The sequence below is a fragment of the Dermacentor variabilis genome, chromosome 7 (assembly GCF_050947875.1).
Source record: "Dermacentor variabilis isolate Ectoservices chromosome 7, ASM5094787v1, whole genome shotgun sequence".
In the NCBI taxonomy this organism is placed as follows: domain Eukaryota; kingdom Metazoa; phylum Arthropoda; class Arachnida; order Ixodida; family Ixodidae; genus Dermacentor; species Dermacentor variabilis.
The window spans coordinates 17,813,598-17,841,151 of NC_134574.1; the positions used below are offsets into that span (position 1 = coordinate 17,813,598).

Below are 27,554 nucleotides of genomic sequence, written 5' to 3' on the forward strand. Positions count from 1 at the left end.
CGATCACGCCGGCGTCCAACGGCTGCAGGCCTGCCGTAGTATTCGGAGGCAGAAACATCAATTCGACAGATGTTAGCTTAGGGTTAACGCTGTTTGCGCTATGTTGTCAAGTAGCAACACTACTTTTCTTCCTTGGCCTTCAATTATACTGTCAAACTCGAGCAGCCATTCTTCGAACAGGTCGTGGGTCATCCATGCCTTCTTATTGCTGCGATAGTGGACTGGGATGCGCAGATTCTTAAATCACGTTGGCTTCTTTAATCACCCGATCATGAAAGGCTTAAGACGATGGCTCCCGCCCACGCTAACGCACAGCAACACGGTCACCTTAAGTTTCGAGTGCTTCCCGCCTGGGCATCGATCTCCTTTAAGAGCGTGAGTCTTCGACGACAACATTTGAAAAAACAGCGCAGTTTCATCGCAATTATATATGTCCTCGTCCGCGTAGCGCTCCAGCACACGGGGCAGCTTTGTCTGCAGCCACTGCTGCTTTGCCTGTGTGTCCAAAGACACCGCTTCCCCTACCACGTTTTTGTAAACGATTCCATGCCGCTCTTTAAAGCGCTGAACCTAGCCTCCTCCAGGCTCAAAATTTGGGCGTCCCAGAAGAAAAGCGACGTTTTTTTTCTTTGGTGGCAAGTATTGGCCCACTATGCACGCGGGTTGTGATGAACCACTGGTAAAGCGCCTCTTCAACATCGGCATAGAAAGGGTTTCTAACCCTTTTCCCCTGATCAGCATGGCCGCTGATACCTCCTGCCTTCACAATCGCGGTGCTGCCGGTTTTCAAGATGGTTGATATCGTCGACTGGGCGAGCTCATACTTCACGAGGGCGCTCACCTTGAAGCCGCGTTGAGAGTCCTGCAAAATATCCATCTTCCTGTCAAGCGACACAGCTTTGCACTTTGTCGGCGCCATCTTCGAACTGGTCCACTGGGTTGTACCGTTGGTTGCAAGCTGCTTCGGTGGCGTCAGCCTGCTATCGCTAGAGAGAGAGACTGAGTGTGGGACGGGCGCCACCGTGCCACTTTGCTTGTCACTTTTTTTCTTGCTCTCTTATTCGGAGCGACTGTAGCCGACACACATGAAGCAGCTAGCGCCATCTTGTGGCGTGCTGCGCCTACTCAGGTACTCTCCGGTGCACGGGCGGGGCAGGATGCGCTGCGCAGTAATGGTGGCAGATACGAACTTACAGAGGTAAACATTGCCTCGTCTCGACATCGTTCGTTTTAGGGACCTAAGCAATGCAAATGTTACGATTATTTGGCACGGAAAATGCCGTCCAGACGGCAAAATTTTGATCATTATATCCGATATGCGCTGAATAACCTATCGTTATAAATGGTTTTTTTCCCCATAGACATAATGCATAAAATGACACTCTCATGTCGACCCATCGTTATAACTGATATATTGTTATATGTGGTATCGTTATAAATGGACTGTACTGTATATCTGTAGTTTGACGGCTGCTAGGAGTATGTCGCAGCGACATAGTACTCCTGTCACAGAGGTTAGTTTTTTACATAGATAGCTTAAATGTGTATTCCAAGTTAAGGTAGATGTAAAATATTGTCACGTGGTGGTGACGTTCAAGAACGCAGTAGCAATACTGTGAAAGACAAAACTAACTTTTATTGGGCGAACCTGTGCCCACAAAAACAGGGTACACTTATAGCACAACGATAGCGGCGAACACGGTCGGCGATCGTCGAAAATCTGATCAGCGGGTCAAGCGCGTCGGCTTTTATAGAGCAGTCGTCGAATGTTCCAGACTAATCGTTCGGACCCGCGTGCCTTCCACAAAGTTCTACACCATTCGCGTCAGGTGATGAAATCAGATAACATAAGGTTCGGCGACAACAGACAGCGGATAGAAGCATCGATAACTTTCCAGAAACTTCGGATACATGCAGGTGCGTCCCACGCTGTGCGATTACATTTGTTAGGCGGCGAAACGTGGTTGCCCGATAAAGATAAGTACACGTGTCAATATACACCAAGAATTTTGTAACTGTCAACAATCCATATTTCTCAATGCTCAAAATTTATATTATGGTTCAATATTGCCTTTGTTTTTCGCATGAAATTTCATGACCTTTGTCTTTGTTGCATTAATCTTAATAACTACTTGCATTAACTACTACGGTCTTTCCAGTGTTTCATCTATAATAACAGCTTTACAGCTTTTGTTCCTTTTCTTACGCAGAAAAATAGCATGTCTCCTTATTTCATGACATTTACTACCATAACGCTTGTCTTAAGCAAGAGTCACTTTCCCATCCTCCATCCATATCTCGTATCGACCCCTGTCATAAAGTGTTCATTCCTCATTGTCACACTAAGCAACACTTCCATTCTTTCGTTCCTCAAACTTGGAATTATTGGAACAACTTGCAATGTATTTATTACGGATCCCAGTGACTTTAAATATGCACTTGAATGTTACCTGATATTTGCATTGTTTTTTTTTTGTATTTATTGTTACCACTCCCTTCTGTAAGACTCCAGGGTCACTGAAGGTATTCCAGGGTGCCTCCCAAGTTGGCATTTTCAAATTCCCTGACTTTTCCAGGTTTTCCCCAAGTGCCTTTGCGATGTTCCCTGAGTGACACAGAACTTTGTTCTATGTCAAGACAGGTTGACATTATGTTGTCCGCTACTGTGACTCCTTAGTAAGCATGTCAAAAAAAATTTTTAAACTACTTAATGCCGTTTGAATAGTAAGGAGTAGTGTTTATATTATTCAAAATAGAAAACTGAAATGGGGGGTTAGTAAAATGCACAACAAATAAGATATCTTCGAAACAAAAATGGTAAAGCCCATTGCCAATCAAGTCGAACATTTTCAAATACGAATAAAAAGAGATACATACAGAAGCAAATATTTTCGAAAATGAGCTATTTCTATCAACTGATAGCGAGCTCATTGGTATGAGGCCTGAACTTTGTCACAAGTTAGATTCTCTCTCAACAGTTGGTAAGTCAACCTCAACTGTACTGACATACTCTCAGCCTGTGCACAACACTTAACTGTTGCATTTCACTGCTTTAAAGAGTTTGTATTGGTTTGGATGAGGGGTAGCTGCATCTCGGCGTCAGCCAACACTGTGTTTTTTGAGCTCAAGCTCCTTCAAAGAAGCAGTGGCACACTTCCTTTCTTGTTTATTCCTCAATGCTTAGGTTGTTTCTGTTCTCGTCCTCCTTCCACCATGTGTTCACCCTTCGGACTATTTGAAGCATCCTCTTGGTCAATTGTAGGTAAATTGTAGCATTTGAAGCATCCTCTTAATCAATTTTTGTGACGTTTCGTGGTCCGTACGGCCACGAAACGTCAGAATAATCGGGCAGTCCGAAAAAATGAATGCATATCTTTTGCTGCCCTTAAGGGCTCAAGTCGTCACAGGCACAATCGAAAAAGCTCTGAAGGTCTGCCAGTACACTTATTAGGCATGCCTGTGCTCGTACTGTGAAAGGAGACGGCAGGTGCATGCATGTATAATTAGGGAATACGTACTGTGTGCCATTGACCATTTGCAGAAGTCAGAGCACCAACTAGCACAAAAACGGGAAGTTGTGCCTCGCCACTTGGTTGGAAAACATCTCGGCTCGCGACTTGCTTTGGTACGGCGAAATCGAGTGGAGACGTGTTTGCAGAGCTTCTGTCATGTTTTGTGAAAGCGTTGACATTCTTTGGTTGTTACATATGACCTGCCTTAAATATGATTGAAGAAGACTTCATTCTCTTGTCATTTTTGCAAACGGGATGGACAACTGATTTCTCAGAGTGCCGGATAACGAGCGAGAATGCGTGGGGTTATCTGCATGCCAACACTTCGTCTGTTTGTCAGGCACAATGCGGATAAGCTTTAAAAGAACGTTAAGTTAAGAACATAAAACTTAATGTAAACACCGCAGACCCTGCGTTTGGCCTCATACGAGCTACATGCACGGCATCCATGAAGTCGGGCATCCACGTGATTACAGCATGGTTCACAAAAGCCATTGGCGACATTGCTGGAGCGCCCTGTGAATGTGTGGCCGGGTGAGTACTTTATGCCTGTCGCATTCCCCGAACTCTTAGTTGTTGCATGAAACCGTAGATGCACATGTGCTAGCTTGCAAATTTGGTATTCGCCTTGTGCTGTTTCAGCAAATTGCTGTGTTGCATGCTTGTAGTGTACCAAACCGTATCCCAAATTTCGCATGCGCTATATGTATGCGGCAGGTTAGCAGGGTGTCTACCAAGTTGACATTTCCAAATTCCCTGAGTTTTCCAGGTTTCTCCTGAGCACCTTTGCAAAATTCCCTGAATGAGTCAGAACTTTGTTTTATGTCAAGACAGGCTGACGCCATGTTGCCCGATGCTGCCAATCTCTAGTAAGCATGATGAAACAAAAAAAATGACTTAATCCAGTTTGAATAGTGTGGGGATGCGCAATTCTAACGTGTCCCCTGATACATTGTTTTCCTGCATAGCTCCTATCTACTGTACTGCGGTGTGGTTGAAACGCAGTACAAGAGATGGCACGAGTGTTGCGCTGCTAATGCCGCCTCACAGCGGGGTTACTTGGGCGCAAAAAGGAGAAGGCGCTTTCTCTTTGGTTCGGGATTGGCAAGCTGCATGGACGTTCCGCAAGTGCACCGATCCATGCTTCTGCGAGATCGTCTCATGAGGCCTCGTTCAAATGCGCCACCGTTCGTGTGACCGTACGCGTGAACGACCAGGCTTTGGGATCCAGCATGAGGCTAACATATTCGCTCGTTATCCGGTCGCGGTGAGTCGGACTTCTTAGATTTGTCGCGCGCCCATCGGCATGTTTTGTGGATAGCAACCCGGCTAGCAGGCATTGATCTATGAAAGGTGCAATAAATGTCCTTGTGATTGTTTGCACTACTGTGTTGTCTTTCCTTTGTCCAAAGAGCACGGATGAGAATCTAACAATAGTAAGGAGTAATATCTATTTTATTTAAAAAGAGAACAGAAGGAAGGTGTTAGTAAAATGCGCAGCGAAAAAAAATGGTAAAACCCATTCCAAATTGAGTTGAAGATTTTCAAATACGAATGAAAAGGAGATGCATACATAAGTAAATATTTTTGAATATGAGCTATTTCTATCAACTGATAGCAAGCTCATTGTTATGAGGCCTGAACTTTGTCACTACTTAAGATTATCTCAGCAGCTGGGAAGTCAACCGCAACTGTCCTGACATACTCTCAGCTAGTAAACAACATCTCAGTGTTGGGTTTCACTGCTTTAACGAGTTTATTTGGTTTGGATGAGGGACACCTGCATCTCGGCATCAGCCAAAACTTTCTTTTTTGAGCTCAAGCTCCTTGAAAGATGTGGCGGCACGTTTCCTTTCCCATTCACTCCTCAACGCCTAGGTCCTTCCTGTTGTCGTCCTCCTTCTGCCACGTGTTCACCCCATGGATCATTTGAAGCATCCTATTGGTCAGTTGTACAGTCAACGTTCGATTTTTCGGACTCGCTAGGGGCCGCAAGAACATTCGAAAAACCGGGCAGTCCGAAAAAAATGAATGCATGTCTTAACTGCCCTTAAGGGCTAAAATTGCCACAGGCACTTCCAAAAAAAGCTCTTAAGGCCTGTCAGTACACTTATTAGGCATATCGGTGCTTGTAATATGACAGGAGACGGGGGTGCATGCATGTATAATTGAGGAATACATACTGTGTCCCGTGACAATTGCCCCTTCCCATGCTTATGCTTCACCGTGTAACACTGCTGTACTGAGGCAAAGCTAACTTTTGGAGACTGGCATTACGCAACGCGTTGTGCTCTGCAAGCTTCGAAGCCAATCGCGAGGATTACAAAGGCGGAGTCAGTGCCATTGCTGACGGAGGCGCATTCTTTCAATGAAAAACAAGGCACCGCATGGCAAGAAGCTTAAAGCGAACGTAGAAGCAGCTTGGCCTAACGTTGCCACGGTGGTGGCTATGGCTGCCAGAGGATCTGCGTGCGAGAGTGCCGGTTCGAGGCGGCGGTGGTGGCTTTGATTAATGCCATTTCAGACCTGCAGTCAGGGAAATATAGATTGACTATATGGAGTACGTGGTGGTGCCGCAAAGCCGTGCAAATTATCGGGCATGTCCGAAAAATCGGGCGTCTGGAAAATCGGTCGTTAACTACACTGGCAATACCTCGTGCCGATGACACGGCGTCAATGACCATTCGTTGCGATTCCTCTGCTGGAGCCAGCATTAACACGATTTTCGTTCCCTTTCAATAATTTTACAGCTAATTTTCCCTGATAGAAGCACATATTCCTTGAGTATTTCCAGACTATTCAAATTCCCTGAGAATTCCCAGTTTTCCCGGTTGGTAGACACCCTGCTTCACATGTAAATACTGTAATCAGGCCATCTTAGAATACGCTTCAATAGTATGGCACCCGCACACAGCACACCTTACCGATATGTTTGAATCTGTTAAAAATAAAGTTGCACGGTTCATTCAGTCATTTTATTCTCATTATGAAAGTGTATCTTCCCTTAAACGAAGTCAATCTTTCACCACTTGTCATGCGCAGAAAATTTTTCTGCCTATCATTTTTCCACACGTTATACCACAGTGATTCGCCATTCTACCGAACCTTCATTCACCCGGCTTCCTACATTTCCACCTGCATTGACCGTGAACATAAGATAAAACCTATATTTTCGCGTACAAAAAGACATCAGTATTCGCCCCTTGTTTTTTTTTTTTATGCCTGCTAGCATTGTCGCTCACACACAGCAATCAACATTCCAATTTGCTTTACTTGCTTTCCTTGGACCCGATCACTAATTTTAGTCATATTAACATTTGATTCTGTATAAGCGATACGTAGTGCTTTTGACATGTACATGTTTTTTATATTTATTCTGTGGTCTTTGCTCTATTTTTTTATAACTGACTGCTTTTCCTTCATCCCAACATGTTGCTTCGTTAAGAAAGACCACTTTTGTTCATGATTATGTAATGCCCTTTTGGGCCCTTAAGGTATATGAATAAATAAATAAAATAGAAGTCTATACAAAGTCAATCCGACTAGGTAAATAGTAACATATTGCTTGGTGAGTGCAGTTAAATTTATTAATAATGGATTTAGTGTGCTGCTGCTATGGTTCTATATACTGAAGATGCATCTGCAGAATGTATGAGATTTTAACGAAAATGCATTAGAAATTCATTAAACCGTACCCGCAAGCCATAGTTTCTTATTAAACACAGTTGAGAAAAATCAAAGACTCAGTTACCCCCTTTATTTAATGCATTTAGTAGCCACTTAAGCCACAGTGGTACATCATGTACTTGCCAGTTAATGCATACTATTCACTTCTTTTCAAATGTCCATCATACTCCTTGGTTGCAGTCTCGCACTCCTGCGGCCAACCAATTCTGCACGAGGCACGCCATGTGTGAGCTACGCATGGCATGCGTACGCACGAATTTGTGGCCATTGCAGAAGCCTAGCCTCCGAGCAGTGTCACGCACAATCTCAGACTAGTAATCTTGGAGGCCATGGTGGAGCGACCTAGTGAGATCCTGTTAGCTGAGAGAGTGCTCTCACGAGATCCTGCATGACACTGTTACCGGCAAGAGCACTACCTACTGAACTCCAGACCTGCACAGATGTCCCTTGCCCAGCACGCCTAGTCTAGTTCAACTAGTTTGCCACTTTGGACAGAACGTACAGACAGAGTGGTGCTAGTTATAACCTGTTCACTGTAGTCTGCATCCACAATCTATTCCAACGCTTCTGCTGCAATTTCGGCAGACACAAAGCACTTTTATTCTAGGTGAATTAATTAACAAATATAAAAAACAAAATATGCGAATGTTTTGCATTTGAATGGTGAGATTAAAGGAGAAGAAGCGGTGCAAAAAAAAAAAAAACAATGAGCACAGGTGGCAGCTGCAATGCTAGACTGCATAACTTTCCCTTTTCTAGCCTCTATGAGAGACTGAAAAAATTGTTTTAAAAGATTCATAGGATACACTAGCTTTCTTGAGTTTATTACAGATAACCTAATGTAAAAGGTTACATTAGGATTTATTGCTGTGTGCTGTATGAAAGGCAGAGGATATGGTAAAATTTCTCACAGGTAATTCCTGCACCCGATTACGCATGAAATCCATTGAGTCTGTTTCAAGGAAACGTGAGCATTTTTTCATTACTGTTTGATGTCTAGCCTAGGTGAGCTGAAAGCTTGCAAAAGGGATTCAAGTGCTTTAAAACGTGCTGCACTGCAGACCTTGCGTCAAACTCTTTCCAAACTGCAAAGCAACCTTTTCTGCGTGATATGCTGGCAGCATAATGGTGATGCGAAAGGTACGTACACAGTAAAGCTATATGCGCACTTCTCTTTTTGAACCCGCGACACACTCACGGGCAACTTTTAAGAGTTCAAAGTAGTGGTAATCGTCTGTCGTCGAATGTTACAGTGGTTTCCAGTTTCTAAAAAGCGCAGGAGCGAACTTTTTGATGTAAACAATGAAACTGGTGCGAACACTACGAGCTCTATAAACAATGCGACTTCACGTGCAAGAGCTGTGCGGTTTGCTGCTGTGTGAAAAAGGCAATAGGAGTGGCTATTTAACGCTATTTTAGAGAGCAGCGGACTGCACGCACCAACATTTTTCATGGCTCAGGCAGTCAACATTTGGAGTGAAGTGACCAATCAAAGCCTTGTGACGTCAATGTGAATGTGTTTGCAAAAATCATCAACTATACAAGCAGTTTGTCACAACACAACAGCCGCCATTCTAATCACAATGCCACCCCAGTCAACCGTAGAGTAGTCGACGAACAGGTCGTAAAGGTGACACCAATGGCCAACGGTTGAACGAGAGTGGGCGCAGGCAACTCCCATAGAAGTCAGTTATTTGTGCAGGTCTGGAGTTCGAATAGGTTGTGGGCAAAAGCATCATGGAAACCACGAAGTGTCCACATGTGTGCAGTTGTTTTGTTCACCGGCTGCATTGCACGTGAGCTGAACTTCGCAAGAGTGACCTGCGGATGCTGCGTGACCATGACAGGACATTCGCCTGAACTTCGCGACAATGTTCTGTGGACACTTTGTGATCGTGACAGGACCGCACACTGTCGAACAGGCAAGTCTCGCGTGATAAGCATCAAAGAAAAACTGGAGATCATCAATACCATCCAACATGAAGCAAGAAGTCCGTGTTGTCACGGGGGAAAGGCCTGCCACTGGCTACTGTTTGTGGCACTTGGACAGCGAGAGAGAAGGTGCCGAGTGGTGCATCGTCCAACCTCAAGCGTTGTTTAAAAGGCTCAAGTTACCCTCCAGATGTTGAGGAGGCTTTGGTGCATTGGCTAAATAATGCGAAGGCAAAAAGCTTGCCTGTAACCGAACCCCTCCTTAGCAAAAAGGCACAGTGCTTAGCCATACAGATGGGCCCCTTCAGTTTTGTTTGCAGCAGTGGCTGGCTGGCTAGATTTAAGACACAGTACAATTTAACCATAAAGGTTGTTTCTGGTGAAGGTGAAGCAGCAAACAAAAGCTGCACGAAGGACTGGGCCAGCGGCAAGCTGCAAATTATTTTGCGAGAGTATTCCCTGGAAGACGCATGCAACATGGATGAATCGTCACTTTAAGATGTTGTCGAACCGAACTTTTAGGGAGAATCGTGCACAGGTAGAAAACAAGCAAATGATAGAATATTGGTTGCATTTGCGAGGAACATGGCAATGATGGAGAAGCTGCCGCTCCTCGTTATGGGCAAGAAAGAGGTATACATATATAGCATGAAAAACCTCGTTATATACAGTAAAACCTCGTTAAACCGTACCCGCTTAAACAGTAGTTTCGTTTTAAAAGTAGTAAAGTCAAATCTCCGACTCAGCGGCCATTGAACATAATGTGTTTCGTATCCGCATAAATCGTACCAGCTTACTGCGTACGCATCGGTTAAAACGTAGCGTTTAAACTTTTCGTCGCTCAAACACTGCGCTGCGCCGTCTCCATCGGGCGGCCCGGCAGAACAACACGCCTCAGAGATCGGAACAACGGCCTCCAAGCGCCCTGTGCGTTTGCGCGTGAAGCCACATCAACATCATTTCGACGCGGTGCCAGAGAGCGTTATGGCGTCGTGCAAGCGAGGACTCGCGTCGTTCCAAAGCTTGGATAAAAAAGACGCCGGGTGCTCAGCATAGAATAAAAATTAGACATCGTCCGTGCTCTCGAACGTGACACGAAGAAGTCGGCGCTGACACGCAACAGGGATCTGCTGTTCACTACAGTGTGTGGCATTTGGAATGCGAAGAAGTTGCTCGGCAGCGCTGCTGCGACCGCGAAGATATGTTGGCTATGAGGTTCGACTTTTCGCCTCTGTTGTTGCCGAAGTGTCGACTAGCGACAGTGACGAGGGCGACACTGAAAGCGATAGCACGGGCGATTCAGGCCAGACAGTGGCATAAGCTGCACGTTGCGTCAGCCTCATGAATGCAATCGTCGCGACGACAATAGGGGCGCGATAACGTAACTCTATTCCAAATGAAAATTATTCCAAACTCCGGCACCCGTAATGAAAAAGGCGCCTCCGGGACTTCTGCAGCACTACTGCGCACGTGCACGGTGAATACGTAACGCCAACGAGGAATCTGCCGTGCGAGTGTTTGCCGAGAAGAGGAGGCTGGCTGAAAAGCTGGCACGCAGCTTCAGTAAGTTTGAGGCCGCTGTCGTCGGCGTGCTAGGCCGCCGCGGCATCAAACGAAAATAACGCTTTTGTCGCGCGAAGTTAATAAATACTGCATGTTTTTTCCCCTTTCATCGCACTCTCTCTGAGTTCTGTTTTCGACAGGTAAGTGGGTGATCTCATGCTATTCGGTTAAACAGTACTACCGTTTAGTACGTACCTTTCCCGAGCTCCGGCCAACTACAGTTTAACGAGGTTTCACTGTATATTGTAATGATGGGGTGCGTTTATTTAAAGATGAGGTGATGAAAAGGCGCCATGCCAACACCCAGCTGCTGACAAGCGCACTTCATTCTCCTTTTCCTCTATTCTTGCTGTAGCTTTAGCGTAACACTCCTCCCTTCACAGACGAAGGCCGCTGGGCAAGTAACTGTTACATCCACTCGGAGTCACGGGGATGGCAGAGTTTCAGGCAGGCGACGTGAACAAGCTGCGTCTTCTTAGACTGGTAGCCATTAAAAACGAGATGAGCAATCGAATAGGTCACATCACTTAGGCAATTGGTGATGATGAAAGGCCCGGTGTAACGAGCCAGAAATTTCTGGCACAGGCCGCGCTTGCGAAGTAGTGTCCAAAGCCATACTATGTTCTCTTTGTCATACAACATATTGTTATGGCGTGAATTGTAGCTGATCTTGGAGCAGTCCTGGGATGCCAATATACAGAGCTGAGCTATGCGGTGTGCTTCCTCAGCGTGGCAGAGTCTGGGCAATAGAAGGGTCCGCATGAGCAGTAAAAGGTGTAATGGTGTCAAGGAAGCTGCAGGGTGGTCTGACACGATGATAGAAAGTACTGTAGCCAGTAGTTTCATGCTTTGCAGTGTTGTAGGCGTATGTGATAAAAAGCAAGATATCATCCCAATTTTTGTGCCTGGAGTCGACGTACATCAAAAGCATGTTGGTGAAAGTTCTGTTAGTGCACTCAATGAGACAATTTGTCTGCGGGTGATAGGAGTTCGCATGGCGAAACTGGCAAGCACAGAGACGCAACAGCTCTTCGACTACATCGGCCATGAACTGACGACCACGATCACTCACAATAACATGAGGGGGTCCATGACGCAGTATAATGGAGGACAGGAGGAAGCTCGAAACATCAAGAGCCGTGGCCGTTGGCATCGCTGCGGTTTCAGCATAACATGTTAGATGGTCGACGCAGACTATAATAAAACGGTTGTTTGTTGAGTGCGAGAATGGGCTAAGAAGGTCCACTCTAACCATTTCGAAAGGAGATGGTAGCACGACAGGGTGATGGAGTCTGACCGGAGCAGTATTAGGGCACTTAAATTGCTGGCACTTGTTACAAATGGCCACACACTTTTCTGAATGCCATCGCATACTAGTCCAGTAGAATCGGCCCTGAACGCGGTGGTATGTTCTAGTGAAACCTAGGTACCCAGCGGTCAAGTCGTCGTGCATAGCACAGAGCACGTGAGTGCTCAAATTCTTAGGGACCACTCAGAGAAGGCGGGCACCATCGGCTGCATAATTCTTGTAGAGCCGGCCATCTTGGATGACAAAGCCATTTTTACCTGTTGGTTGAGCCGCTGAGGCGAAGAGGGCATCCAGGCTGCGGTCATCATGCTGCTCTTTCCAGAAAGTGGCCAGGTCGGGAAAAAGAATGTTGTTGATGGCGGCCAGAAACTCGCCGAAATTGTCAGCGTCACATGCACTTGTTGGTAGAGGGAGCCTCGAAAGACAGTCAGCGTTTGCATGATGTCGGCCACTCTTGTAACGGACTGCGAAGTCAAATTCCTGCAAACGTAGCGCCTATCGAGCAAGGCGGCTAGACAGGTCGCGGAGACCAACCAAACAACATAGTGAATGGTGATCAGTAACGATCGTGAAGCGGCACCCGTAGAGATATGGGTGGAACTTATGGACTGCAATGACGACAGCGAGACACTCTTACTCAGTGACGGTGTAATTCTGTTCGGCCTTGCTGAACGAACGGCTGGCATAAGCAATGGCATACTAGGCGACACCAAAACGCTGGATGAGGACGGCACCGAGGCTAATTCCACTCACGTCGTTGTGCAATTCTGTTGCCGCAGAGGGGTCAAAATGGCGAAGTATGGGTCTGGAAGAGAGCAGGAACTTCCGTTAACGAAACGAGGAATCGCAATCTGCTGTCCAGGTGAAAGGGTTATCCTTGCGCAGCAATGAAGTCAGAGGGTAGGCAGTATCGGCAAAGTTGGGCATAAAACGTCGGAGGTACAGGCAAAGACCCAAGAAGTACCTCAGCTCGTGTTGTGACTGCGGTTGTTTAAAGCTGCTAACTGCAGCAACTTTCTGTGGGTCTGGTCGCACCCTCTGCTTGTCCACTAAATGTCCAAGTACTAGGGCCTCTCGTTGGCCAAAGTGACATCTCAGAGTTGAGGGTAAGGGCAGCTTGTTCAAGGCAGGTCAGAACAACGTCCAGTCAATGGTTGTGCCCTGCAAAAGTGCAGCCAAAAATTACGACGTCATCTAGATAACACAAACAAACCTCCCATTTCAGGCCGTGCAGTACTGTGTCCATAAACCTTTCAAATGTTGCAGGTGCGTTGCACAAACCAAACGGCATGACACTGAATTCAAACAAGCTGTCTGGGGTCACAAAAGTGGTTTTCTCTTTATTAGCTGAATGCATGGGTATCTGCCAGTCGCCCGATCGGAGGTCTACAGATGAAAAGTAGGATGTGGAATGAAGGCAGTCAATAATGTCATCGATCCTGGGAAGTGGATACACATCCTTTTTCATCCCTGAATTGAGACACTGGTAGTCGACACAAAACCTCCAGGACCCATCTTTCTTTTTCACGAGGATGACTGGCGCAGCCCAAGGACTAGAGGAATCTTGGATGACACCCTTGGCTAGCATGTTGTTGACCTGCTGAGCGATGACCTTGTGCTCTGACGTGGACATGTGCCAATCCTGTGGCGAGCCCGCATAGTTGGAATGCGAACTTTGTTAGCATTCTGTGCGAAATCAAATAATGACGCATGCTTGCTAAGGTTGCTGACCAGTGCTTGACGCTTCTCTGAAGACAGTGACCTGTTGATCATTTTTAAAAAAGGCAACAAGTCTTCAGGGACACCATGGTCAGCCCCGTGCTCTCGGGATTTGTGTGACATGTCATCAGTTAAGGCGCCTATGCTGAGACCGGTATCGACTTCAAAAGAGGCAAGTGGCATACCGCTGGGTAGCACAGCAGACTGGGAGGCTAAATTTGACACCTACAGTGTAGTTGTTCTGCAGGCCACAGAGAGGATGCATCGAGGTACAAGCACACTTTTCTTGACAACTATAGAAGGCACAGGCTGAACAATTGCATCAAATGTATCAGCGTCAACACTGCAAGCAGCAACTCAAACTCTGGATAAGGAACATGCTGGTAGGACAGCATCTTCAATGATGGCAAGAGCGCGTGAACAGGTAGCAGGTTGGCTGACAAGAGGAGAAAGGAAAAGCTTGCCGGTACTGCCATCAACAGTGGCACTGCACTGTTGTAGGAAATCGAGGCCAAGAATTACGTTGTGAGTGGATTGAGCAAGCAGTGCCAATTCGGCTTGATACACGTTATCAGAGAAATAAACGTTCGCGGTGCACACTCCAATAAGTCGGAGCAACTCTCCACTCACCGCACGAAATTCATTAGCGTTATCCCAGCGAAACATCACTTCATGGCCTAGTTGGGTTTTGAAATCCAGGCTGATAATGGAGACACTCGCTCCTGTGTCCACTAAGGCCAATGTAGCAACAGTGTCCACTAAAACACGAATCTGGTTATGACACATGGTGACTGGCGGAGGCATAGGGGCCTGTACTTCATGATGACTGGCGACCTCCCTCCATTGGTTGCACCACCTGGTTTCCCGGTGGCGGTGATGTGAGACGTCGTCATGGAGATGGAGGCCTGCACTGGCGTGAAGGCGGCGGCGTCAAGCTCCGCACAGAAGCTGGTGAGTTGCTACGGTAATTCGCCTGGTGGTTTGTCCTGCTATCGAAGTCAGAAGGCCAGCGTGTCCCATTGCCGTGCCGATTGCTACGCCGATAAAAAGTGCATGGTCGCTTATGGGACGGGGTTGACGTGTGACGGTGATGAGGACAAAATCTGGCGACATGACTGCGAATACCGCATTGGAAGCAGATGGGGCGCTAATGGGATGCACCGAAATTGTCAGTAGCAGGATAACTGGCACGGCTGTTCCACTCTTGAGAAACTGCAGGTGGTCTGGGTGAGTAACCATCGTGGAACTGATAACTGGGATGCGTGTTCATAGTAGGGTTTGACACTCTTGAACGAGGAGCGAAGTTGTAGGCGTCTACAGAGGCGGCGTTGACGGACGTCTCACGGCAGTCGCAGTGAGAAAAGGGCTCTTGAGCCGGCGGAGTCGAGAGGGAAGCCATCTCACGTCGTCAAGCTCTTCGCGCACCCTTTGCCGAATAACTGACACAAGGTCAGATGGAGCTGGCACCACATCAACACTGGCAACGTTAGTTATGTTGGGGGGGGGGGGGGGGTGCGGCCGAACTTCGGTGTGATACGCTGAGCTTTCAAGGCTTCAAATGTACGGCAGTGCTGAAGGACGTCACTTACGGAGTCCAGACTGCCTTTGTCAATGAGAAACTGGTACACGTCCTCGACGATCCCTTTTAAAAGATGATCAACTTTGTTCTCTTCTGTCATCTGAGGGTCCAGGGCCTTGCACAACTTAAGCACTTCTTTGATGTACATCGTGCAGATTTCGCCGAGAACTTGGGCTCGCTGCATTAGGGTTTGCTCTGCACGCTTCTTTTTAGCTGCCGGATCTCCGAAGCACCTCCGAAGCACTTCCTGATTTCATCTACGAACTTTTCCCACATCGTCATGCTTTCGTTGTGGTTTTCAAGCCCCACAGACACGGTTCCCTTGAGGAAGAAGGCAATGTTGTTAAACTGGGCAGTGGCGTTCCAGCCATTCAACCGACTTGCACGTTGGTAAAAGCTGAGCCATCCATCCACATCTTCCCCAGCTTTTCCGGCGAAGGTTTGTGGTTCGATGTAGGGCTGCCATGGGTAGCTGGAAAAAGGTGGCGAGTTGTCGCCGTCGGAAGCCATCTGCAGTGGCAGACCGGCAATTCGGCGACTTTGGCGAAGCTCCACGGTTGCTATTTCAAGGTTGCTATTCCATGGATTTCGAGGTTGCTACCGACATGCTCCACATCAAACGTCATGTAAAACATGGAAGTGCTTTCACCAAAGCAGTACTCTGTAATGATACATATCACTCAGAAGTAAAATGGAAGTAATTTAGGTTATCAGAATGTTCAATTTACCCTAAGCTTAATGTTTGTGCTCCATTCCTAGCTACTACTGCACAGAAGTGGCAAAAATAGGCTGCATCTAGAAATGTGGACAGCGTGACTGAAGAGGATGCGAGCTATTTCTATCAACTGATAGCAAGCTCAGTGGTATGAGGCCTGGACTTTGCTACTGAAGTACTAAAGCGCCAAACAGATGACACAAGAAGAGACACGGACAAGCGCTTACTAACAACAACTGATGCTTTATTGTCAGAAACACACAATATATACACAAATCTGGCTGCGCAACTGACACGTCGAAAATCACATGGTAACCAGGCAAAAGGCGATAAAACGATTGTGAAAGATGACAATCGCGACAATGACACGTGGTGTGTAGGGCCAAAGGACCATAAATGATGATGGTTAAGCGATACACAAAACACTGCTGCAAGCTGACGCATTCCAGGCCCTTCCTTTACATACTGTGCCAGCGAACCATCAAAACTTCTGTATAAAGGTGAAATGTCCTTTTTAGAAACCCTTACTAGTTAGAACTGAGCATGTTGCTGCACCGTCTGCACTTGGTGAAAAATCTTAATCTTTTAATTTTTAATGGGCTACTCCCTTACAGCGATGTTTTGTGTATCACATAATCATTATCATTTACGGTGCTTTGGCCCTATACACCACGTGTCATTGTCGCGATCGTCATCTTTTACAATCGTTTTATAGCCTTTTGCCTGGTTACCATGTGATTTTCAACGTGTGAGTTGCGCAGCCAGATTTGCGTATATATTGTGTGTTTCTGACAACAAAGCATCAGTTGTTAGTAAGCGCTCATCCGTGTCTCTTCTTGTGTCGTCTGTTTGGCGCATTTTAGTACTTCAGTAATATGCACCAACTAGCCCAATAAAAAGTTCTGCTGAACTCTGCCACAAGTGAGATTCTTTCTCAGCAGCTCGCGAGTCAACGTCAACTGTCCTGACATATTCTCAGCCCGTGCGGAACGCCTCAGTGCTGCAGTTCACTGCTTTAAAGAGTTTATTTTGGTTTGGATGAGAGACACCTGCATCTCGGCATCAGCCAACACTGTTTTTTTGAGCTCAAGCTCCTTGAAAGATAGGGCGGCACGCTTCCTGTCCTGTTCACTCCTAAATGCATAGGTCCTTTCTGTTCTCGTCCTCCTTCCACCGCGCTTTCGTCCCACGAACTATTTGAAGGATTCTCTAGGTCAGTTTTACATTCAATGTCCGATTTTTCAGACTGCCTATAGGCCGAGAAAACGTCCAAAAAATCGGGCAGTTAGAAAAAACGAATGCGTCTTTTACTGCCATTAAGGACTCAAAACGCCACATGCACATATGAAAAGGCCTGCCATTACACTTATTAGGCATATCGGTGCTCGTACTGTGACATGGGATGGCAGCTAGACGCGTGTACAATTAAGAAATACATACTGTGCCCCGGACAATTGCCCCTTCCCATGCTTGTTATGCTTCACCGCAACACTTTCGCGTATGCTTCACCGCGTAACATTTCTGCATTAAGGCGAAGCTGATTTTCGGGACCCGGCATTATGCAATGCGGCATACTTTCCGAGCTTCGAAGCTAACCGCAAGGGACACCAAGGCGGAGTAGGTGCCATTGATGACAGTGGCGAATTCTTTCAATAAAAACACGGCACTGAACGGCATGCTTAATAGCGAACGTCGAAGCACCGGCCTAGCGTTTACCGCGGTAGTGGCTACGGCTGCCAGCGGATATGCATGCGACAGCGCTGGTTCAAGGCGGCGAGATAACCAAAACGGCGGTATTGGCTTTGATTAATGCCGTTTTGGACCTGCGGTCACGGCAAAAAATCGGGAGAAACGGACGGCGAAGGGTTCTTTCACACGAAATTTCAGCTGTTCTTATACACTGACTCTATGGCATACATGGTGGTGCCGCGAAGCCGTCCGAATTATTGGGCGTCCGGAAACTTGGTCGTTGATTGTACACTGGAAAGTCCTCCAGCCGACAACACGGCATCAAAATGCGATTCGTTACGATCCTTCTGTTACGCAAGCCAGCACTACAACAACTTTCATTCGCTTTCAATAAAATTACAGCTAATTTTCATGATAGAGGCACAAATTCCCACAGTTATCCGTGAATATTTCCAGACTATTCAAAATCCCTGAGATTTCCCAGTTGGTAGACACCCTGATAAAGTTTATTGATGACATTTCATTTCAAGTGAGGCAGAAGAGAAGAAGAGCCAATTGCTAGATCTATCAATGAATAACTCTTGTGTTGGATGCTGTAATAGGTCGGCTCCATCTTATTAAACTGGCAGGCACTTGAGGTCAGAAGAAAATTTTCAATGAATCGACCTCTCGCGTCGCATCACGAGTCTCCCCACATTGTGGTATGAGCATTAAGATCACCCACGAGTATGTAGAGGTCCGGAAGCTGATCAATGAGGTTATAGAAATCACTTTTGCTGAGATGATAGTTAGGGGGTATGTATAGAGAACACACAGAGACCAGTTTATTGAAAAGGATTGCCCGAACTGACACTGCCTCAAGGGGTGTCTGAAGGGCAACATGTTGACAAGCTACAGAATTGTCAGCAACTATTGCTACAGTGCCGGAGGCATTAGCCACGTCTCTGTCTTTTCACAAGATGGTGTAGTTGCGAAGAAAGTCAGTGTTTGTAGGTTTAAGTGTGTCTCTTGAGCACACAGCAACTTAGGATTATGTTTCTGTAGGGGTTCTCTAATATTGTCAAGGTTATGAATGAGTCCTCTAACATTTCATGGTAGTATTTGTGTCTCGAGTATGATAAAATTTGTGCTGTGTTTAAGAGAGAAAGTTAGCTCATGGACCATTTCCAAGTGCCGTGACGTGAGTTTTCTCTTTTTTGGAATGATCGCAAGAATCTCACTGCTCCTTAGGCGCTGGTGGCACCGTTTGGCTGGTGGTTGTGCCTATCGCCTCTTGCGAGGCGCTGGACGGAAGAGCACTGAAGCTTGACTGCTTGACAGTGCTTGCACTGAAGCACTGCTTGACCTGAAGGCCTCAACACATCGGAAGAGACATCTGCTTGGAGGTCGATGGTCCCTTCTGCTGGGGCGGTGGAGCAGCGTTAGCTGCAGCCGCCAAGGGGGCAGATGGGGTCACCACCAGCTCACTGCGTGTGGGCCAGACAGCCACTTGGAGCCGTTTTGGCACTGCCCCCTGAAGCACCATTTCAGCAAAGCTGTTTGTTGGCAGGTATGCCACCCACCTATGTGCCTCTTCAAAAATTATATTTTACTTTACTTTGATTGCGACTATTCCTTTTTCTTTCTTCCAAGACAGGCACGACCGCAAGTATGCGGCATGCTCACCATCACAGTTCACACAGTGCGGAGCGTTTTTGCATGTTTCAGAGGCATGGTCACCGGAACTACATTCTGCACATGTCTGCCAGCCTCTGCAGTTCTGGGAACTGTGGCTGAGACACTAGCATTTGAAGCAATGAAAGAGGATTTGAAACGCATGGCCTGACCTGTAGCTTTACATAGCCAGCCTCAAGTGTCTCAGGCAGGATGCTTGAACAAAAAGTGAGTACTAGATGCTTGATTTTTATCTCCTTGCCATCGTGCCTTAGCATCATTCTTTTGACATTGATCACGTTTTGGTCACTCCAGCCTTTCAACAGTTCAGCTTCAGTCAGCTCCATCAGGTCATCATCGGAGACAACACCATGGCTGGTGTTCATAGTTCGGTGTGCGGATACTGTCACTGGGATTTCCCCGAATGACAGTGCTTTAGGAAGATTTTCAAGCTGTTTCGTATCGCGGAGTTCCAAAAGGAGATAACCGCCAGCCATTTTCGATGCTTTGTAGCCTGTGCCAAGAGTTTCAGTGAGACATTTCGACACAAGGAAAGGACAAATCATGGTCTTTTCAGGTTTGTCAGACTGGATGACATGGAATCTGGGGAAATTTTTCTATCTGTTGCCAAGAAATTAAAAAATGTTTTCAGTGTGCCCTCGTTTCTGAGGGTGATCAGGGAGTGGGGGGAAAGAGCTTGCCATAGATGCATGTTTAATTTTCGGCAGTAAAGCCAGCCCCCCACCGTGGAGCCCTATAAGGGGGTTGCTGCTGGGCCTGTAAGAACAGGTCCTACAAACGCCAGCTGTACATTACCGCTATAACCAAATATGACATAACCTAGGTTGGCTATTCACACAAGGTTACTCCTTACTGCCAGGAAAAATTGGAAGTAAGAGGGAGCCAGGAGAAGACAGGAAAGATGGAAAGTGAGAGAAAGACGAAGGTTGGAGGGAGAGAGAAACAAGAAAAGGCAGCTGCCAATTTCTCCTGTGTGGGTCAGTCCGGGGCTGCCGTCTGCATGAAGCCAAGGCCAAAGGGGTATGTTGCCACCGCCAAGGTGCCATAAAGGTCCGAACACAAGGCATTGGCTGATCTTTTCCCCGGATATGGCTAAGCTACGCATGGTTAGATGTGGGAGGGTCCAGCCTTCATGTGCTCAGGTATGTGATGTTGCAATACACCAAACGCCTGCTGACACAGACGCCCCCGTGGGGTTCATTGCTGCTCGTGGCGCTGTCTATTTCTGAGCTGCTACTCTGCTCGTACTAAACTTATATTTGTTTGCTGCATCCACTATGGCAGCAATGCAGACTTTCACAAAACTAATGACGACTGTGATTGTGCCGACCACAGGGTTTAATGTGCTTGCAACTAGCAGGTGAATTGTACGTCACCATTTTTTGAGCCCACAAGATCACGTGTCCAGTAAGTTGCAACAGCGCTTCCTCTAACTAGATGCCTGCAATGTGGGCCAAAAACCACCTGCCCTTCCCTCTCTTTTTTACACTTGCCCATTTGGTATGGTTACTGCAGCTGCCTCATGGAAGACGCTTGCAACACACTGGAGGCTGCGCTGCCGGTAAAACTCAAGCAGATGACAGCACATTATGATCTATGTGTAACCACACAAAATTCATACTATTTCCTCATTCACTCAGCTACCACCGTATGTTTTGCTCAGTAATGTGCCATTGCTGCGTGCCACAATGCCAGTTTAGTCAGGGAACAAGACACCCGGGCATGACTTTCGAAGACCTTCCAACAGCAGTTTGCGTAACCAGTGGCTACAGCGATTTCGAATAAGGATTAGGTGCCATCAAGTTACCCCGTAGTGCTCTGTAGTGTGCAATCAGGAGCACCACCAATTCAAGCACCACCTCGTGGTCACGGCTCGCAAACACGGCAAGGTACCTCCAATGGGAAAGGAAGCGATGTCCAGGCATCTAGTTAGAGGGGGCGCTGGTTGCAACTGCTGAAGTACAGTGCTAGTTTCTTAAGGTTTTGGAAAAGCATTTTGAAGTAACACTAAAATCAAACATAATTGCCAATGCTATCATTAATTATGTGTCACATTGGAGCACTTACGGTTTCATTCAGTGATTATGACGCACAGACATCTAAGGTCAAAACAAATAAAGGTCAAGAAAATAGGTTTTGCTGTCAGTGGTCCTTTAACCACTTCGCTACCAAAAAATGTAGGTTTGGAAATGAGTAACTGTGTTTAAAGCTTAATTACTCTGGAGCTGTTAGAACTTCGCTGTGTTTCTCTCATTGCATCTGCAGCTTCGCCGAGCTGGAAAAGAGAGAGCTGAGAGAGTGAAACCAGAGTACAGAAATAGTATCGCGCAACATAGCGATGCGGCGAGAGTGGGTGGAGCCTAGCGGGGAAGAAGGAGCGGAGTACACGCGAGCGAGAAGCGTGGCCCAAATGCGTGCTCTCTCCTGTGCCGGGCGAGGCAGGAGGGTAGGGCAGAGGAGGAGGGGAGTTCTCCAGCAGCTGCTAGGGTGCCTCAACGTCCTCTTTGCCTGCTGCTCCATACAGAGTGAAGACAACCATAGTGTCTACTACGACATTGGCCATGCGAATCGCGGACACCATAGTAGATGCCTTTGGCAGACGCCATAAGGACGCGTTGCCAGCACTCGCGTGTCTTGTGTGTGGTTTGGCCCTATTTTACTGGCCTTTTCCCAGCTCCAATTATCTCTGGTGTTTGTGATAGAGCCACAAAATTTTTTCACACTATTTCAGAAGCTCACAGAAAAAAAATTAGTGCCATACAAATCATTTTGGAGCCAAAAGCTGTGTCCACTAAAGAGGACACTAGTTGTGAATACATCTGAGTTGCTCGCAATGGCTGCCTCAGTTAAGGTATGGCACCCTCCTTTAGGATATGGCAAATCAGTTCTGTGGAATCCCGCACTGTGGAGGAAGGTCCATGAAAGGGAAATCGTCATCCACCTGAATGTAGCAATCCCTGACAAGGACAAATTTTTCCTCCACTGTGAAGCTTTCTTTCCGAGAAACCCGCATGGGTTCCCTTTGTAGCTTCGTGCTACAATTCGGGTGGATGACGATTTTCACTTTCACCTCCTTTACAAGCAAGTTAAACCATGCAGGCTGACAAACTGGCATGGTTTGAATGCCTCGAAACTTTTTTCTGCAGCATACTTGGCTTTAGAAAAAGTGCCCACAAATGCGAACGCTGTTAGCAAACAGGAAGATTTGCGAGAATGCTCACAGCCATTTCCTTTTATTCTTAATAGGTGCCACAGCCGAGGTGCAGGCTGAGAAAGGTGTGCAAAATTTTAGTGCCTCACCACTTTTCGCTCAGGAGCACCTGGCTTTAGAAAATGCATCTACAAATCTCCGCACTTGGAGCGAAGAGGTTAAAGTTGGTCACGATGATGATATCTCCACTTTACTGCGAGATGAAATTCTTGCTAACCATGACACAGCTCCACCTACTCTGCAGGTGCAGCACCATTGCTTTCATCTTTGTGAAAGGCTGGCACCATGTGGTAATAAAACCCTGTACAATGCTTTCGAGAAACAGGCTGCACAGTCATCAGAAAAGATTGCACAGGCATACTCCTGGCTACAGACATGAAAAGCATGAATAACTCTGGTTCTCACACTTATCAGCATGCTTGTGACAATGGAACTATCAAAGTTTTTTGCATTTTGAGATGACTGAGAAGTGCTAATGGAAATGAAGCCTTATGCACCCACTTGTGCACTCAAGTGACAGAACCTTTCGTAATACAACAATTAAACAACAGGGGGCATTTTACAATGCCTACAGAGGTGCTCTAGTTTAGTACTCACCATGGTTCCCTGCATCAGCTTGGCGGCCGACTTGAACTCGGCTGTACGGTCACGACTTGTCATTGTCGAGACGAAGGTGGCAGCACACGCGGACACAGGGAGGGCAAAGCTGTCCTCGTGGTCTGTGCGTGAGACAGTGCGTCTACGGCGTGCTATCATTTGGGTCCAGCTCGGAGCATCCTCAAGGAGCGGAGGCCAGCACTGCACAAAGCAGGCCCTGCACTTATTGCAAACTACATGTTGCCAAGCACCAGTCAAGCTGTAGTCTTTAAAGAGTCACTCACGTGTCGTTCGAAGTGGGTGGAATATGAACCATGTCGCTGGCATCCCCGACAAGCAAAAGGTGAGCGAGGCTGCTCGAGTTGACATCAACAGGCGCCACCCACTTACTATCCTGGCAAAGTATTCTTGCAAGATGCAATTTCCACGTATATTTGCCAGAAAGATTTCGGTAATCAGCACAGCAAATAAAAGGTTCAAATTTCACACCCAAGCCACAACACCAGTATGTTAGTGTGACATCACCAAGTTTCTTTTTTATTTATGAAATTATGGGGTTTTAAGGGCCAAAACCATGATATGATAATGAGGCATAACATAGTGGGGATTAATTTTGGCTCCTTCAACCTAAACACGCGTTTTGCCCCATCGAAATCAGGCCGCCTTGGCCAGGATTGCACCCGTAACTTTGATCTCAGCAGCACGATGCCAAAGCAACTAGGTTACTATGCTGGCAGGAGATGAACTTTCTTGCTACAAACTTTTTACAGCATGTTTGACTTTACCTCCTTTAGAATGCTACGTAATCCTTGTTCATTAGTAAACTATCAACTAGCTTCAGGCAAGACCCAAAATTTGTGACATCAGAGGAGAAAGTGTGGGAACTTCAACTTATTTTTCTTTCATGTCAAACAGTCTTGAGTAGCTGCATGCTTTTCATTTCACGGAAACCAAGTAGTTAGCCTTCCGCTTCACTATTTGTGTCATGCACATAACACAGAAGCAAACAAGGGATGTCGCCTCCGAGGCGCTTCCACAAAGAATGCCACACTAGATTAAATTTGAATGTCCCACTATTTCACTGGTGTACGTTGGCGTAAAAGCTTGCAGAGGACACAACTGTCACTGCACGATCTGCAGATCTGCACAATGCACTTAACCATTTGCAATGTCCAAACCATCTGAGAGGGCACAGACTGCAGCTGATGGAGCCACGTACAGGTGAATCAGGGATGGAAGCAGCCAAGGAAGTTTTGGAGCAGGTCTGGAGCATGAATTCTCCATTTTGGAGCAGTAAGTATGAATTTAGGAGCAGCTTGGCAAAAGTCAATACGAGTGAAGTACAGGCATATGAAGAAAAAGTATTACTCATTTAAGTTTGCAAAACACTATTAGGCTATGGTAGACCAGTGCTGCAGAAGCACGCAAGGCGAGCAAAATTCATGACAGGGAAAAATTCCCATCCACCTGACTGTAGCATGACTCTACAGAAGAAACTCCTACAGGTTCCTCAGGAACCACCATTACATTACATACTGTATGTGCCTACCAAATGTGGCCAAGAAGAAAATATCCATGAGCTTTCCACAAACAGCGCTCAGGCTACATTCATACTTGGTTTCGGAGCAGGCAGAAGCAGCAAAAACTTGACAAAATCCGCCAACCTAGGTGGCAAAACGGGCGGAAAACCAGGCAGCAAGCCCGATCGGTCTCGGACTGATTTTTCGTCACGCTGAAGCGGAAAGTTTTTCCCGCTTTACCAGAAGCTGCACTGGCATCTAAACATCTAGTCGTAAAATTAAAAATCTTCCGCAGTTCATTGCCCATTTTTAGGAAGAACAACAAGCTAAAAATACTACAACTATGTCTTCTTCCTCCTCCATGGTAGACGAGAGTTACAATACATGCTGCTGCGCAAAATGATAGCTCATAAGAGTTTCTTACTATAAAACCTAGAGGGAAATCTGGCGCCACCGTCTATGGGAGTTTCTTAAGGGGCGCCGTGCCAACATGGGAATGATGGTATATGTGTCTGCGATGCATGTGTTTGCTGGTGTTGTAAGAGGCTTCATCTAAAACGTGGATATGGCTACACAAATAACGCGTTCTTAAAGTAAAATCTTCATAAAATGTTTCCATTCATGCAAATTACATCTTTGCTCACCTACAATGCATGTCGAAAGGAAGGAAAGCAAGAACAGATGACAAACTGTTTCAAAGCGAGCGTGAATTTTGTTGTCTGTCCTCCAACTTTAGCGGCCCGGCCCGCTGATACTTTTATGTATCATATAATTGTACATGTAATAACAAGTTCTCATAGTTAAACAAAACATGTTTTTGTGTAATAATAAAGCTAAAATAGCTTTTTACATGCAGTTTCAGTAGAAAATGAGTCATTGTGACAGACGGAACAGTGGTTGCCTCGCTCTTCGAGAACTATGCCAATCCGAAGTCACAATATACCGGCATTCCCATGTACACCACAGTGCAGCAGCGCCAGATTTCCCTCTAGGTAATATTGACACGTGTACTTATATTTATCGGGCGACCACGTTTCGCCGCCTAACAAATGTTATCAAACAGCGCGGGACGCGCCTGCATGTATCTGAAGTTTCTGGAAAGTTATTGATGCTTCTATCCGCTGTCTGTTGTCGCCGAATCTTGTGTTATATGATTTCATCGCGTGACGCGAATAGTGTAGAACTTTGTGGAAGGCACGTGGGTCCCAACGATTAGTCTGGAACATTCGATGACTGCTGTATAAAAGCTGACGCACTGGACCCGCTGATTAGATTTTCGACGATCGTCGACTGTGTTCGCCGCTCTCGTTGTGCTTTAAGTGTAGCCTGTATTGTGGGCACAGGTTCGCCCAATAAAAGCTAGTTTTGCCTTTCACAGTATTGTTACTGTGTTCTTTGACGTCACGACCACGTGACATCTGGTGGAGGTGCTTTTCGTCCATGTACTGGACACCCCCGACAAGCCGTGATCCAAGCCCGGACCGTAAAGAGAGCACCAACGTAGTCACGGACCATCGAGCAAGCCGTCGTCTACAACAGCTGCCCCCGGAGCACGGACTTCTACCTGAGAAGACCAAGAAGATTGTGGCCAAGACAACCACAATGGCTGCCCCAGTGTCACCCATCGTACTTGAACCCAGAGAGCCCCCTACCTTCCGTGGAGCTACGTCGGAGGATCCTGAAACCTGGCTCGAAACCTTCGAAAGGATCTCGACCTTCAATAACTGGACCTCTGAGGATAAGCTACGACACGTGTACTTCTCCTTGGAAGATGCCGCAAGGACTTGGTTCGAGAACCGGGAGTCCACCCTAGCAACATGGGACCTGTTCCGCAGTAACTTCCTGAGGATGTTCACGAGTGTTATCCAAAAAGAAAGGACTGAAGTTCTGCTGGAAACCCAAGGCCAACTACCCAATGAGACCATCGCCATCTTCCCAGAAGAGATGACCCGTATTCTCCGGCACGCCGACCCGGAAATGTCCGAAGAGAAAAAAGTGCGTTTCTTGATGCGAGGCGTAAAGCAAGAACTTTTCACCGGAGTAATCCGAAACCCACCGAAGACCGTAGCTGAGTTCCTGACAGAGGCTACGACGATTGAGAAAACGTTACAAATGCACACTAGACAATATAACCGCCAAGTGCTCACGCATCAGTGCGCCATCTAAGCGCTGGGCTCCGTTGATCTCCAAGAGACCATAAGGGCCATTGTGCGCGAAGAACTCCGAGAGGTCTTGCCTTCGTCGCAGCCTCAAGTAGCCTCGATCGCTGACATCGTGAAAGATGAGGTTCAGCGTTCGCTGGGAGCTCCTGAGGTGCAACCTCAATTACCACAGCCCCAGCCAGAAGCGATGACCTACGCCGCCGTCGCATGCCGTCAAGGTCCCCCTCTGCGACCGCACCAGGGCCCTGTCGCGCCGCAGTTCCGTCGTCCGCCGCCGCCAGCAGAACCACCCGTCACCCAGCGCACCTACGCAAGGAAGACGGACATTTGGAGCACCCCCGACCACCGCCCGCTCCGCTACCACTGCGGCGAAGCCGGCCACGTCTACCGACGATGCCCATACCGGGAGATGGGACTGCGAGGTTTCGCCATCAACGCTCCGCGCCCGCAGCAAGGTGAACGCCCTCGCGATATCGCCGACTACCTCGCCGCTACTCAGTGGAGCTCTCGACGACTGTCGTGTTCGCCATCACCAGGCCGCTACCTGTCGCCGCAGCGCCAAGCATACACGGGCCCAGCCCAGGGCCGATCCACGAGTCCATATCCGGAACACTAAAAGTAGCAACAGATGGAGGTGCGGTTGCTGTTCGTCGAACTGACTAAGATCCTCCGCCGCCAACGAAGA

General features: G+C 47.1%; 1 protein-coding gene across 3 annotated transcripts in view; it reads right to left on the reverse strand.

Moving 5' to 3' along the window:
• The window catches only part of Syx5 (syntaxin 5), a 257,162-nt gene that overhangs the window by 205,985 nt on the left and 23,623 nt on the right, over positions 1-27,554 (reverse strand). For 2 of the 3 annotated variants that reach the window (XM_075698291.1, XM_075698289.1), the window contains exon 2: positions 23,188-23,388. In XM_075698291.1, coding sequence (XP_075554406.1) covers positions 23,188-23,346 — 159 coding nt within the window. In that variant the 5' untranslated portion in view covers positions 23,347-23,388. Of the gene's footprint in view, positions 1-23,187; positions 23,405-27,554 lie in introns of all 3 variants that reach the window. The other variant, XM_075698290.1, reaches the window with a different exon arrangement.